The sequence below is a fragment of the Ornithodoros turicata genome, chromosome 2 (genome assembly GCF_037126465.1).
Source record: "Ornithodoros turicata isolate Travis chromosome 2, ASM3712646v1, whole genome shotgun sequence".
NCBI lineage: Eukaryota > Metazoa > Arthropoda > Arachnida > Ixodida > Argasidae > Ornithodoros > Ornithodoros turicata.
In genome coordinates this window covers 84,742,732-84,755,800 of record NC_088202.1, presented here as the reverse complement: position 1 = coordinate 84,755,800, position 13,069 = coordinate 84,742,732, and the positions used below count along the sequence as shown (strand labels likewise).

The 13,069-nt window shown below is 47.1% G+C and overlaps 1 protein-coding gene and 1 non-coding gene across 2 annotated transcripts; one reads left to right on the top strand and one right to left on the bottom strand.

The window, feature by feature from the left end:
- The first annotated feature begins 926 nt into the window (after nucleotides 1-926).
- On the top strand, nucleotides 927-1,700 carry LOC135384841 (protein GVQW3-like). The gene is made up of 2 exons (XM_064614023.1): nucleotides 927-1,289; nucleotides 1,473-1,700. Exons 1-2 carry the CDS (start codon nucleotides 927-929, stop codon nucleotides 1,698-1,700), a joined length of 591 nt encoding a protein of 196 aa, XP_064470093.1.
- Nucleotides 1,701-10,961: 9,261 nt separating this feature from the next.
- On the bottom strand, nucleotides 10,962-11,032 carry Trnas-gga (transfer RNA serine (anticodon GGA)). Its single transcript has one exon. It is a non-coding gene; the product is annotated as a tRNA-Ser (tRNA).
- Nucleotides 11,033-13,069: the final 2,037 nt, after the last annotated feature.

The window sequence follows — 13,069 nt, the reverse complement described above, 5'->3', positions numbered from 1 at the left end:
GTACCATATAAAATAATAATGTGGTGTCATCCGCCAAATGCAGATTAGTAGTACTGAGCAAATTGAAACCTACATCTCACTAATAGTGGGTCAAACAAAACGAATGCGAAATAAGAGCACAATTGAATTCAGCTGATACGGTAGGAAAAAAGCTGGAAGAAAGCATTTCACAGATGCAGGTCATTAAAAGCAAGCTGACTACCATAGAATCGAACGTCGAAAGGTTGTCAATGGTACTACATGCACAACAAACGAAGCTTACCGACCTCAAAGACCGCTCCCGTAGAAATAAGATTGTTGTTTATGGTATTCCTGAGCAGGAGGATGAAAATGTTAAATGTGCATGCGCAAGGGGGCACGCAGCGCCTGGGCATCTCCATTAGTCCTTGTCAAGAAGAAAGATGGCACTACACGCGTGTGTGTAGACTGCCGAAAACTTATCCCAATTTATCAAACACATTTGACTTATTTCAAGCCAATTTCCTGGTGCAATTGAACACTGCTGCCCTGACCTGATCCCTAGGTGATTCAGACGAGCAATGATAGCTGCAAGGAGGCTGCATACCCAGGTCATGTGTAGCCTAACGGTCCGGGGTTCGAGTCCCCGTTCGGGCGCCAAGTTGTAACGTGGCTGGACGTTACATGAGACAACAAGCGACCAGGCTGCGATCAGGCTGAAGAAGAGAAAGAATGCCTCAAGTCTTCCTTCTTTTATTTTTAAACCTCGTCTTCGTCACAATTACCGTGACATAGTGACGTACGAGGGGTGTTCAAGTCAAACCTGGACTTTCTGTCTCCTGAGAGTAAAATGGTATGCAAATGGCTCGCGCTACTTCTTTTTCGTCATTTTCACACGCGACAGGCCTCCGCGTTCACCATGTCGTGGTCCAAAGTTTGTGCAAAACAGAAGACACCCGCTGGACAAGATGGCCAACAACGAGGTGAGGGCGCACACCGAACAACGAATTGTCATGAAGTTTCTCGCGAATGAAGGTGTAAAGTCGTCTGAAATTTACAGAAGACTTCAGGCTCAGTATGGCCACGATATACTTAGGCGCAGCAAAGCGTTTGAGTGGTGCAAACGGTTTCGTGACGGCTGTACATCAGTGCAGGACGATCCCGGCCGGGGCGGCTCAGAGCCCAGTGTCAGAGTTCATGAGAACATCCAACTTGTGGAGCGCCTGATCCTCAAGGACCGACGGATAACATGTCTCAAACTGGCTCGAAAGACGGGCCTTTCTGTGGGCAGGCTGAGCACTATCATTCAGGAACACCTCCAGCTTCGGAAAGTTAGTGCCCGTTGGGTCCCGAGGCAGCTCTCCGTGTTTGACCGACAGAGAAGACTGGAAATCTCCCAAGAGCTAAGGTACCGTTTCGGTACTGAAGGACAGCCGTTCCTTGATCGGATCATCACGTGCGATGAAACGTGGGTTCACCATTTCACTCCTGAGTCTAAACGTGAATCAAAACAGTGGAAGCATCCGGGCTCGCCAGCTACCAAGAAGTTCCGAAGTACCCCGTCTGCGGGTGAGGTCATGACCACGGTTTTCTGGGACAAGGCTGGCGTTGTTCATGTTGATTTTCAGCCCACTGGTACCACCATCAATAGTGCATATTACTGCCAGGTTCTCAGGGATGTGCATAAGAAGCCGAAGCCAAAGCGGCCGGGCCTCATCACCAAAGGCGTACTCCTCCTATAGGACAATGCACGCCCGCATACCGCGCACCTCACGACACGCACCTTACAGGAACTTGGCTGGGAGTTGCTGCCACATCCCCCTTACAGTCCAGACCTCGCTCTCAGCGATTTCCATCTCTTCGGGCCACTGAAGGCGTTCCTTTGGGGCCGCCACTTCAGCTGCGACGACGAGGTCAAGAATGCGGTCCGGTCATGGCTGCTACGCGCCGGTAAGGATTTCTACGCTGCTGGCATCCAAGCCCTCGTGAAACGCTGGGAGAAGTGCATTAGTGCAGCTGGAGATTACGTTGAAAAATAAAACTAATTTCTCGCCTGTAAGTTCATTTTACGTTTTACGAAAAATGACAAGACCCGGGTTGACTTGAACAACCCTTGTATCTCAATTCATAGGGGGCTGTTTATCGGCCCCCGTGTCTCCTGTTGCGTCTCTCAATGAGATCCATGAATTTATGAACAGAAATATTCACCCAACAGCAAGTGTTAATGTATTAGGTGATTTTAATTTGTCGCACATAAACTGGAACACATGCATTATTGGGCTAATCGAGCCTACCAGTTGTGACGTCTTGAAGTCTATGGCACTTTCCTATAACTTACATCAAATACTTCGCAACAACACGCTGACAACAAGGTTTGACAATTATTCTTGTACGATTTTACCTGTTGTTTCCGATCATAAAATGGTGCTTGCCCAATTTCAACTTTGTGTACAGACGGTCAAACAGAAACCAAACGATGTGATCATAAAGGATTACTCCAATAGTGATGATGTTAGTACATGTATCTTGGATTACTTGGAATTATCGTCTCTGTATGATTTCCAAAAGATTTAGAAATCTTTTGGATTCAGATGTTAATTCGTTGCATGCCTTCACCATAGTGAACCACTGTATTGAAAAGTATGTACCTTTCAGGTGTAAGTTCCTACATAAACTTAATCCTTGGATCACAAGGGATATCAAACAACAACAACTTTATTGTGAGATGATGAATGGAGAGTTTCATCGCCAGGGGCGATACTCTACCCCATTGCTGGTGGTGATGTGGGGACTATCCTTGACTTTGCTGACCAAGAGCCAATAGGAGGACTCGAGAGGCGGAGCGATGAAAGTAAAATTAGACGTTTAGCTCCACTCTCATGTCCTCGTGGCTGATACTGCCTCAGCGTATTGCTAAAAGTACGCGCAAACATTTCATTTGGTAAAATGCTCCGCAAACTGGGACAATTTTTTCCTACGCCCACACTAACGTAAGACATGTGGTTCGCTGCGTTTTTTCAACATATCTGCCGGAAATATGCAGAAGGTATCAGGGCCTTGGGGAATTGCTCCTTAGTCTTGTCACGTTGTCTGTGTGTTCTGTTTCATGACCGCTGCTGTTTCGATCAAACGGTGTTCGATCAAATGGCTTTCGTCCAAATGTCCCGCGTTCGATCAAACAGCTTTCGACCAAACGACGTTCGATCAAATGTCCCGGAATCCCTTACAAAAAAGGAAACAGTTTCTTCCGTAACGACTTACAAAACGAAAAAGACACACACAGTACAATTATTTCAAATTATTTATTTCAGTGCAAAAAGTAGAACAATCAGCAACATTCCTTTCCTTTTTACGTACTTCTGTACTTACAAAAACGAAACACACACACACAGTACAATTATTTTCTTCCGTAACTACTTACAAAAAGGGAAAAAAAGAAACAGAGTATAATTATTTCAAAGGATTTAGTTCAGTGTGAGGAGCAGAACAAGCAGCAACATTTCTTTCCTTTTTCATGAGCTGAGACAATGATGAAAGGCTTTGTTTGTATCTGTCCCCTCTATGTTGTTCCAGCCTCAGAACATCAGTTTATCTCCTGAGACAATGTTCACGCATAAGAGCGGAGCGAAACGTCGAACTGGCCAAAAATTTGGTAATGTAATGACACATCCATGAAGCATAATCCTCAAGACTACGCAGTATAATTACGTAACTACTTACAAAAAGAAAAAAAAAAGAAACAGTACAATTATTTTAAATGATTTATTTCAGTGCGAGGAGTAGAACAAAAGCAGCAACATTCATTTCCTTTTTCATGAGCTGAGGCAATGTTCGTCACCGCGCTGCCGCCAGGTACGCCAGGCCGTCGCGTACGACGTCGCAAGGTCGTAGCTCTACCGGAAGACGCAGACGACAGCGGCTCACATATGCCGAGCCGAGCGCTACCGATGCGCCATCTATTAGGCGAGAGCAGAGGCCGCATCGCTCCGCCTCCCGAGTCCTCCTATTGGCGCGCCATTTGGAGGCGGAGCCTCCCTCGCTCTTGGTCAGCAAAGTCAAGGATAGTCGCAGCCCGCAACTTGAAGGCCGCACTGAAACTCTGCTTCCTCGGTGCCATCGTCTCCAGCAGCGGTCAGCACGACTGGCAGCAATACACCAAGCACAGCTTTATGTACCATGACACCTTATTGTTCATGAACTACGTTACGACATTCCAAGTATTCTCAACCGCTTCATTTCTAACAGCAGGCTTGAAGCATTAAGGTCAGCTGCAAGCCCTCGAGAACGCCGGTGGCACCGCACTGCGTGTTATCGAAAATGTATCGATGTATAGCATGCACTCATAGATAACACGCACGGCCTAATTTTTCAATTTTTTTCGTGTATAACACGCGTGTTATACACCGAAAGTTACGGTAAATACGCGAGGACACGCCGATCTCGTAAGTGTCGACGTTTTTCAACTTTTTTCGTGTATAACACGCGTGTTGTACACAGAAAACTACGGTAAATACGCAAGGACAAACCGATCTCGTAAGTGTCGACCTTGTTGAGGCTTTTGACTGTGTTGCTCATAATAAGCTCTTGTACAAATTGCCTGTTTTGGGTATTGATTCATTTGTGTTATCCTGGATCCAATTTTACCTGAGTGACCGTATGCAGTTTGTCGATATTAATGGTGCTTTTCCCTCAAAGTTACATGTATATTCAGGTGTTGCACAAGTGTCAGTATTAGGACCAGTGCTATTCTTGATATATGTTAACGATTTGTTCGATGTGGTACAGGAAGATGTAACAATGAGGTTGTTCACGGACGATTGTATTTATCTCTATAATATTTCCGGTCCAGAAGATCAATTAGCGCTTAACTCGGCACTCGCGGCTATCACTGATTGGTGTACTGCATGGAGCATTAAAGTTATTATAATATTAAATAATCCGGAAAGTTAATATAAGTAAAGCCGTCAAGGCGACACTACAATTTCAATATATGTTAGATAGTAAGCCTGTTAAACGCGTTGCTGAGTTTAAATATTTAGGAGTGACACTTTGTAGCAATCTTACGCGGGATGCTCACGTAACTTCAGTATACAATGCTGCTCGCAAACAATTGTTTTCTTTGAGACACACTTTACGTATGGAGGATTCTGTCTGCAAGCGGCTTGTCTGTAAATCTCTGGTGCGACAATTATTAGAATATGCCTCTATAGTTTGGAGCCTGTACACAAATGTAGTTATAAATAAGCTCGAACGGGTCCAACGTCTGGCGGTACGATTTATTTGTTCGGAGTATCAACGATTGAGTCGTGTTACTGCTCTCCGCCACAGCCTTGGCCTTGAACTCCTAAGTACTAGGAGAAATGTTGCACGACTTACTATCCTCCACCAGTTGTTGTCGCGAGAAGTCAAAACTGAATTGGACAGGTATTGTTTATTTTTTACGAAACGTACTCTCCGCAACACTCATGACAGGCAGCTGCAGCCTTATCAGCCACGCGTCAATGCCTTTGTAACATTACGACAAATATTTGCGTGTGTTTTCGCTTTTTTACGACTATCGTTTCCCACAATTTGGTCGTTTGCAGCTGTGTTTCGTTGGGGGAAGGACTGGGACAAGAGGAAGCATCCAGGCAGTTCTGTAAAAAAAGTAGGCGGAAACGCAATTGAGAAGGGGACCATCGAAGACAGAGGACGCGCACAACGTGTAAAGCCCGCAGCATTTCTGAGAACGTGCGACGTTTTCCCGTGTCCCGGGAATCGGTCAGATACTAATTAACGCTGCTGCAGCTGCGAACACGGGGGCGTGTGAACGGGCAGACACTTGACCAAGCGAAGTATTTTTCTTTTTTATAATTAAGCAGTTTAAGATGGTTGTTTGTCCCACAGTTGCTCGTACGTTGTTTTCGGGAAGTCGGTGTTCAGAGCTCAGAGATAGAAGTCGAGCAGTTTGTGAGTCGGAGCACAGCCCCGCGGGGTCGTGGTCGGAGGGGTTTGGCGGCAGTCCGTCAGGGAAGGGCCGACGGGGGATATATGTATTAGAACAAAGAAGGAAAAGGGGAGGAAAGGTCAGCCAAACGACATGTCGGCTTGCTATTCCGCAAAAAAAAGAGGAAAGAAAAGAACAAAAGAAAATTAAATAAAAGTAAAAGAAAAAGAAAAGAAAATAATTGGGAATTAGGGCCGATGGGTATGGGGAATAAGCTATGAGTTGGTATAGCTTAGGTAAATGATGAAATGATGATCCAGTTAAGGAAAAGGAAGGTTTTGTTCAGTTCCACCTGTGCGTGTAGTGTCGTGTTCTGTGTGGAGCAGGCCTGGTATCGACGCGGGATTCGTCAGGGACATCCCGCTGTACCCAAACTTTTTTAACATCGAGCAAATCCCCAATTTCGAGGACTTCCCGCCCTGCCAGATAGGAACTTTTGTTTGTTGTAGGTTTCAATGTATTGCCTGTGAAGAGTTATTGCGAGTATTGCCTGTGTGGCCGTTTTGAGCGTTGACGCGAGTATCTATAGTGTACACACAGAAAAAAAGGTGTAAAATTCTACCTTTTTGGGTAGAATGGCATTGATACAGATTTTTTACCTTTTTTGATAGAATTGCATGGGGTAGAACCATTCTAGTCCTCCGTTTCGACCCCCTTAGGAAGGACAGTTCTACCTCTTGTATGTGTTTGATTTTCACGAATGTAACGTGTGGTGCATTGGTTGTGCAATGTTCTTTCGGGTTATCGTCTGTGCACTTATTGCAGCACCGTATTCTGAGAGTAAACTGTTTTGTTTAGAGAAGTCGTTCCTGTAACGCTCACTCACCTAGCTGCCTTCCTCCAACAAACTGGCAGGCATAACCTAACAGGCAGGCGGGGATCGGGTTAAGCGAAGCTAAGTTATCCGAACCCTGTGACAGCCTTCACGTATAGTTTCTTTGTGCAGGCTATCGAGATGTGGAACAGGCCACCAGCTACCGTTGTAACCATTGTGTCCACTAGAACATTTCGAAATGAATTGCACGAAATATTTCGGGAGGACATGTGGAACCTTCGTTCTTTCGTCAGAGGAGAGTGCTGCTGTTGTGTACGCATATCTTCCCCTCTCCTTTAACTTTAACTTTCCTAAGCTCCCTCCCAACTGAAGGACACCATCAACGAAGTGGGAAACAAGATGGGTGTGCCTTGACACACGATGAAATACAGGCTTGCAGCTCGTTTCTTTAGTTTCTAAGCACCTCTCATGCTAGAGACACCGTTAACAAAGCAGGAAACAAGATGGGTGCGCCTTGATAGACGGTGAAATGCAGGTTGGTAGCTCATTTCTTCGGTATCTAAGCACCTCTCACGCTAAGGACACCGACGATAAAGTGGGAAACAAGATGGGTGCGCCTTGACACGCGATGAAACACAGGTTGGTAGCTAGTTTTTTCGATTTCTATGCACCTCTCACGCTAAGAAGGACACCGTCGACGAAGTTGGAAACAAGATGGGTGCGCCTTGACACGTATTGAATTACAGGTTTGTATGTTGTTTCTTCAGTTTCTAAGCATCTGTTGTTCTAAGAACAACACCGTCCACAAAGTGAGAAACAAGATGGGTGCACCTTGACAGACGATGAAATACAGATTGGTTGCTCGTTTCTTCAGTTTCTAAGCACCTCTCACGGTAAGGACACCGCCGATGAAGTGGGAAACAAGATGGGTGCGCCTTGACACGCGGTGAAATACAGGTTGGTAGCTCATTTCTTCTGTTTCTAAGCACCTCTCACGCTAAGAAGGACACCGACGATGACGTGAGAAACAAGATGGGTGCGCCTTGACACGCGATGAAATACATGTTGGCAGCTCGTTTCTTCAGTTTCTAAGCACCTCTCACACTAAGAAGTACACCGACGACGAAGTGGGAAACAAGATCGGTGCGCTTTGACACGCGATGAAATACAAGTTGGCAGCTCGTTTCTTCAGTTTCAAAGCACCTCTCACGCTAAGGACACCGAGGACGAAGTGGGAAACAAGATGGGTGCACCTTGACACGCGGTGAAATACAGGTTGGTAGCTCGTTTCTTCAGTTTCTAAGCACCTCTCACGCTAAGGACACCGTCGACGAAGTGGGAAACAAGATGGGTGCGCCTTGACACGTATTCAAAATACAGGTTTGTATGTTTCTTCAGTTTCTAAGCATCTGTTGCGTTAAGAACAACACTGTCCACAAAGTGAGAAACAAGATGGGTGCTCCTTGACAGGCGATGAAGTACAGGTTGTTTGCTCCTTTCTTCAGTTTCTAAGCACCTCTCACGCTAAGAAGGACACCGTCGACGAAGTGGGAAACAAGATGGGGCGCCTTGACACACGGTGAAATACAGGTTGGTAGCTCGTTTCTACAGTTTTTAAGCACCTCTCACCCTAAGAAAGACACCGTCGACGAAGTGGAAAACAAGATGGGTGCGCCTTGACACGCGGTGAAATACAGGTTGGTAGGTCGTTTCAATTTCTAAGCACCTCTCATGCTAAGAAGGACACCGTCGATGAAGTGGGAAACAGGATAGATGCGCCTTGACACGCGGTGAAATACAGGTTGGAAGCTCGTTTCTTGAGTTTCTAAGCACCTCTCACGCTAAGAAAGACACCGACGACGAAGTGGGAAGCAAGATGGGTGTGCCTTGACAGGCGATGAAATACAGGTTGGTTGCTCATTTCTTCAGTTTCTAAGCACCTCTCACCCTAAGGACACCGTCGACGAAGTGGGAAACAAGATGGGTGCGCCTTGACACGCGGTGCAATACAGGTTGGTAGCTCGTTTCTTCAGTTTCGAAGCACCTCTCACGCTAAGAAAGACACCGTCGACAAAGTGGAAAACAAGATGGGTGCGCCTTGACAAGCGGTGAAATAAAGGTTGGTAGCTCGTTTCTTCAGTTTCTAAGTACCTCTCACGCAAAGAAGGACACCGACGACGAAGTGGGCAACAAGATGGGTGCGCCTTGACACGCGGTGAAATACAGGTTGGTAGGTCGTTTCAATTTCTAAGCACCTCTCATACTAAGAAGGACACCGTGGACGAAGTGGGAAACAAGATGGGTGCGCCTTGACACGCGATGAAATACAGGTTGGCAGCTCGTGTCTTCACTTCCTAAGCACATCTCACGCTAATAAGGACACCATAAACGAAGTGGGAAACAAGATGGGTGCGCCTTGACACGCGATGAAATACAGGTTGGTAGCTCGTTTCTTCAGTTTCTAAGCACCTCTCACGCTAAGAAGGACACCGTCGACGAAGTGGAAAACGGGTTGGGTGCGCCTTGACACGCGATGAAATACAGGTTGGCAGCTCGTTTCTTCAGTTTCAAAGCACCTCTCACGCTAAGGACACCGAGGACGAAGTGGGAAACAAGATGGGTGCTCCTTGACACGCGGTGAAATACAGGTTGGTAGCTCGTTTCTTCAGTTTCTAAGCACCTCTCACGCTAAGGACACCGTCGACGAAGTGGGAAACAAGATGGGTGCGCCTTGACACGTATTCAAAATACCGGTTTGTATGTTTCTTCAGTTTCTAAGCATCTGTTGCGTTAAGAACAACACTGTCCACAAAGTGAGAAACAAGATGGGTGCTCCTTGACAGACGATGAAGTACAGGTTGTTTGCTCCTTTCTTCAGTTTCTAAGCACCTCTCACGCTAAGAAGGACACCGTCGACGAAGTGGGAAACAAGATGGGGCGCCTTGACACACGGTGAAATACAGGTTGGTAGCTCGTTTCTACAGTTTTTAAGCACCTCTCACCCTAAGAAAGACACCGTCGACGAAGTGGAAAACAAGATGGGTGCGCCTTGACACGCGGTGAAATACAGGTTGGTAGGTCGTTTCAATTTCTAAGCACCTCTCATGCTAAGAAGGACACCGTCGATGAAGTGGGAAACAAGATGGATGCGCCTTGACACGCGGTGAAATACAGGTTGGAAGCTCGTTTCTTGAGTTTCTAAGCACCTCTCACGCTAAGAAAGACACCGACGACGAAGTGGGAAACAAGATGGGTGTGCCTTGACAGGCGATGAAATACAGGTTGGTTGCTCATTTCTTCAGTTTCTAAGCACCTCTCACCCTAAGCACACCGTCGACGAAGTGGGAAACAAGATGGGTGCGCCTTGACACGCGGTGCAATACAGGTTGGTAGCTCGTTTCTTCAGTTTCGACGCACCTCTCACGCTAAGAAAGACACCGTCGACAAAGTGGAAAACAAGATGGGTGCGCCTTGACAAGCGGTGAAATAAAGGTTGGTAGCTCGTTTCTTCAGTTTCTAAGCACCTCTCACGCAAAGAAGGACACCGACGACGAAGTGGGAAACAAGATGGGTGCGCCTTGACACGCGGTGAAATACAGGTTGGTAGGTCGTTTCAATTTCTAAGCACCTCTCATACTAAGAAGGACACCGTGGACGAAGTGGGAAACAAGATGGGTGCGCCTTGACACGCGATGAAATACAGGTTGGCAGCTCGTGTCTTCACTTCCTAAGCACATCTCACGCTAATAAGGACACCATAAACGAAGTGGGAAACAAGATGGGTGCGCCTTGACACGCGATGAAATACAGGTTGGCAGCTCGTTTCTTCAGTTTCTAAGCACCTCTCACGCTAAGAAGGACACCGTCGACGAAGTGGAAAACGGGTTGGGTGCGCCTTGACACGCGGTGAAATACAGGTTGGTAGCTCGTTTCTTCAGTTTCTAAGCACCTCTCACGCTAAGGACACCGTCGATGAAGTGGAAAACAAGATGGGTGCGCCTTGACACGCGATGAAATACAGGTTGGTTGCTCGTTTCTTCATTCAGTTTCTAAGCACCTCTCACGCTAAGGACACTCACGACGAAGTGGGAAACAAGATGGGCGCGCCTTGACAGGCGATGAAATACAGGTTGGTTGCTCGTTTCTTCAGTTTCTAAGCACCTCTCACGCTAAGAAGGACACCGTCGACGAAGTGTGAAACAAGATGGGTGCCATCGAATGCAACAACTCTGGGAAAAGAGGCGCTGACGCCAGGAATCGAACCTGGGTCTTCTGATTTCCGATCAGATATGCTACCACTACACCACACCAGCACGCCGTTTCCCATGAGCCATTGAGTGCCGCAAGTAGGGGGGGATGGACAACCAACCACGCTATTCCCATTCTCTCTTACATAGTTCTCATGGGAAACGGCGTGCTGGTGTGGTGTAGTGGTAGCATATCTGACCGGAAATCACAAGACCCAGGTTCGATTCCTGGCGTAAGCGCCTCTTTTCCCTGAGTTGTTGCATTCGATGATTCCGGGCGTATGAGGCTTACATGTTTGTGTCGTCCCTAAGTGTGGTCTGCCTCGGCCAAATCTCGTTGTCAAGATGGGTGCACCTTGACACGCGATGAAATACAGGTTGGCAGTTCGTTTCTTCAGTTTCTAAGCACCTCTCACGCTAAGAAGGACATCGACGACGAAGTGGGAAACAAGATGGGTGCGCCTTGACACGCGAAGAAATACAGGTTGGCAGCTCGTTTCTTCAGTTTCTAAGCACCTCTCACGCTATGGACACCGACGACGAAGTGGGAAACAAGATGGGTGCGCCTTGACACGCGATGAAACTCAGGTTGGTAGCTAGTTTCTTCAGTTTCTAAGCACCGCTCACGCTAAGAAGGACACCGACGACGAAGTGGGAAACAAGATGGGTGCGCCTTGACACCTATTGAAAATACAGGTTTGTATGTGGTTTCTTCAGTTTCTAAGCATCTGTTGCACTAAGAACAACACCGGTCCACAAAGTGAGAAACAAGATGGGTGCGCCTCGACACCCGATGAAATACAGGTTGGTTGCTCGTTTCTTCAGTTTCTAAGCACCTCCACGCTAAGAAGGACACCGTCGACGAAGTGGGAAACAAGATGGGTGCGCCTTGACACGCGATGAAATACAGGTTGGCAGCTCGTTTCTGCAGTTTCTGGGCACATCTCACGCTAAGAAGGACACCGTCGACGAAGTGGAAAACAAGAGGGGTGCGCCTTGACACGCAATGAAATACAGGTTGGTTGCTCGTTTCTTCATTCAGTTTCTAAGCACCTCTCACGCTAAGAAGGACACCGACGACGACGTGGGAAACAAGATGGGTGCGCCTTGACACGCGATGAAATACAGGTTGGTTGCTCGTTTCTTCAGTTTCTAAGGACCTCTCACGCTAAGAAGGACACCGTCGACGAAGTGGGAAACAAGATGGGTGCACCTCGACACGCGGTGAACTACAGGTTGGTAGCTTGTTTTTTCGGTTTCTAAGCATCTCTCACGCTACAACAGACACCGTCGACGAAGTGGGAAACAAGATAGGTGCGAATTGACAGGTGATGAAATACAGGTTGGCAGCTCGTTTCTTCAGTTTCTAAGCACCTCTCACGCAAAGGACACCGACGACGAAGTGGGAAACAAGATGGGTGCGCCTTGACACGCGATGAAACACAGGTTGGTAGCTAGTTTATTCAATTTCTAAGCACCTCTCACGCTAAGGACACCGTTGACGAAGTGGGAAACAAGATAGGTGTGCCTTGACACGCATTGAAACTACAGGTTTGTATGTGGTTTATTCAGTTTCTAAGCATCTGTGGCGCTAAGAACAACACCGTCCACAAAGTGAGAAACAAGATGGGTGCGCCTCCACACGCGATGAAATACAGGTTGGTTGCTCGTTTCTTCAGTTTCTAAGCACCTCTCACGCTAAGAAGGACACCATCGACGAGGTGGGAAACAAGATGGGTGCGCCTTGACAAGCGATGAAATACAGGCTGGCAGCTCGTTTCTGCAGTTTCTAAGTACCTCTCACGCTAAGAAGGGCACCGTCGACGAAGTGGAAAACAAGGTGGGTGCGCCTTGACACGCGATGAAATACAGGTTGGTTGCTCGTTTTTTCGGTTTCTAAGCATCTCTCACGCTACAAGACACCGTCGACGAAGTGGGAAACAAGATTGGTGCGGCTCGACATGCGCTGAAATACAGGTTGGTAGCTCGTTTCTTCAGTTTCTAAGCAGCTCTCACGCTAAGAAGGACACCGTCAACGAAGTGGAAAACAAGATGGGTGCGCCTCGACACGCGGTGAAATACAGGTTGGTAGCTCGTTTCTTA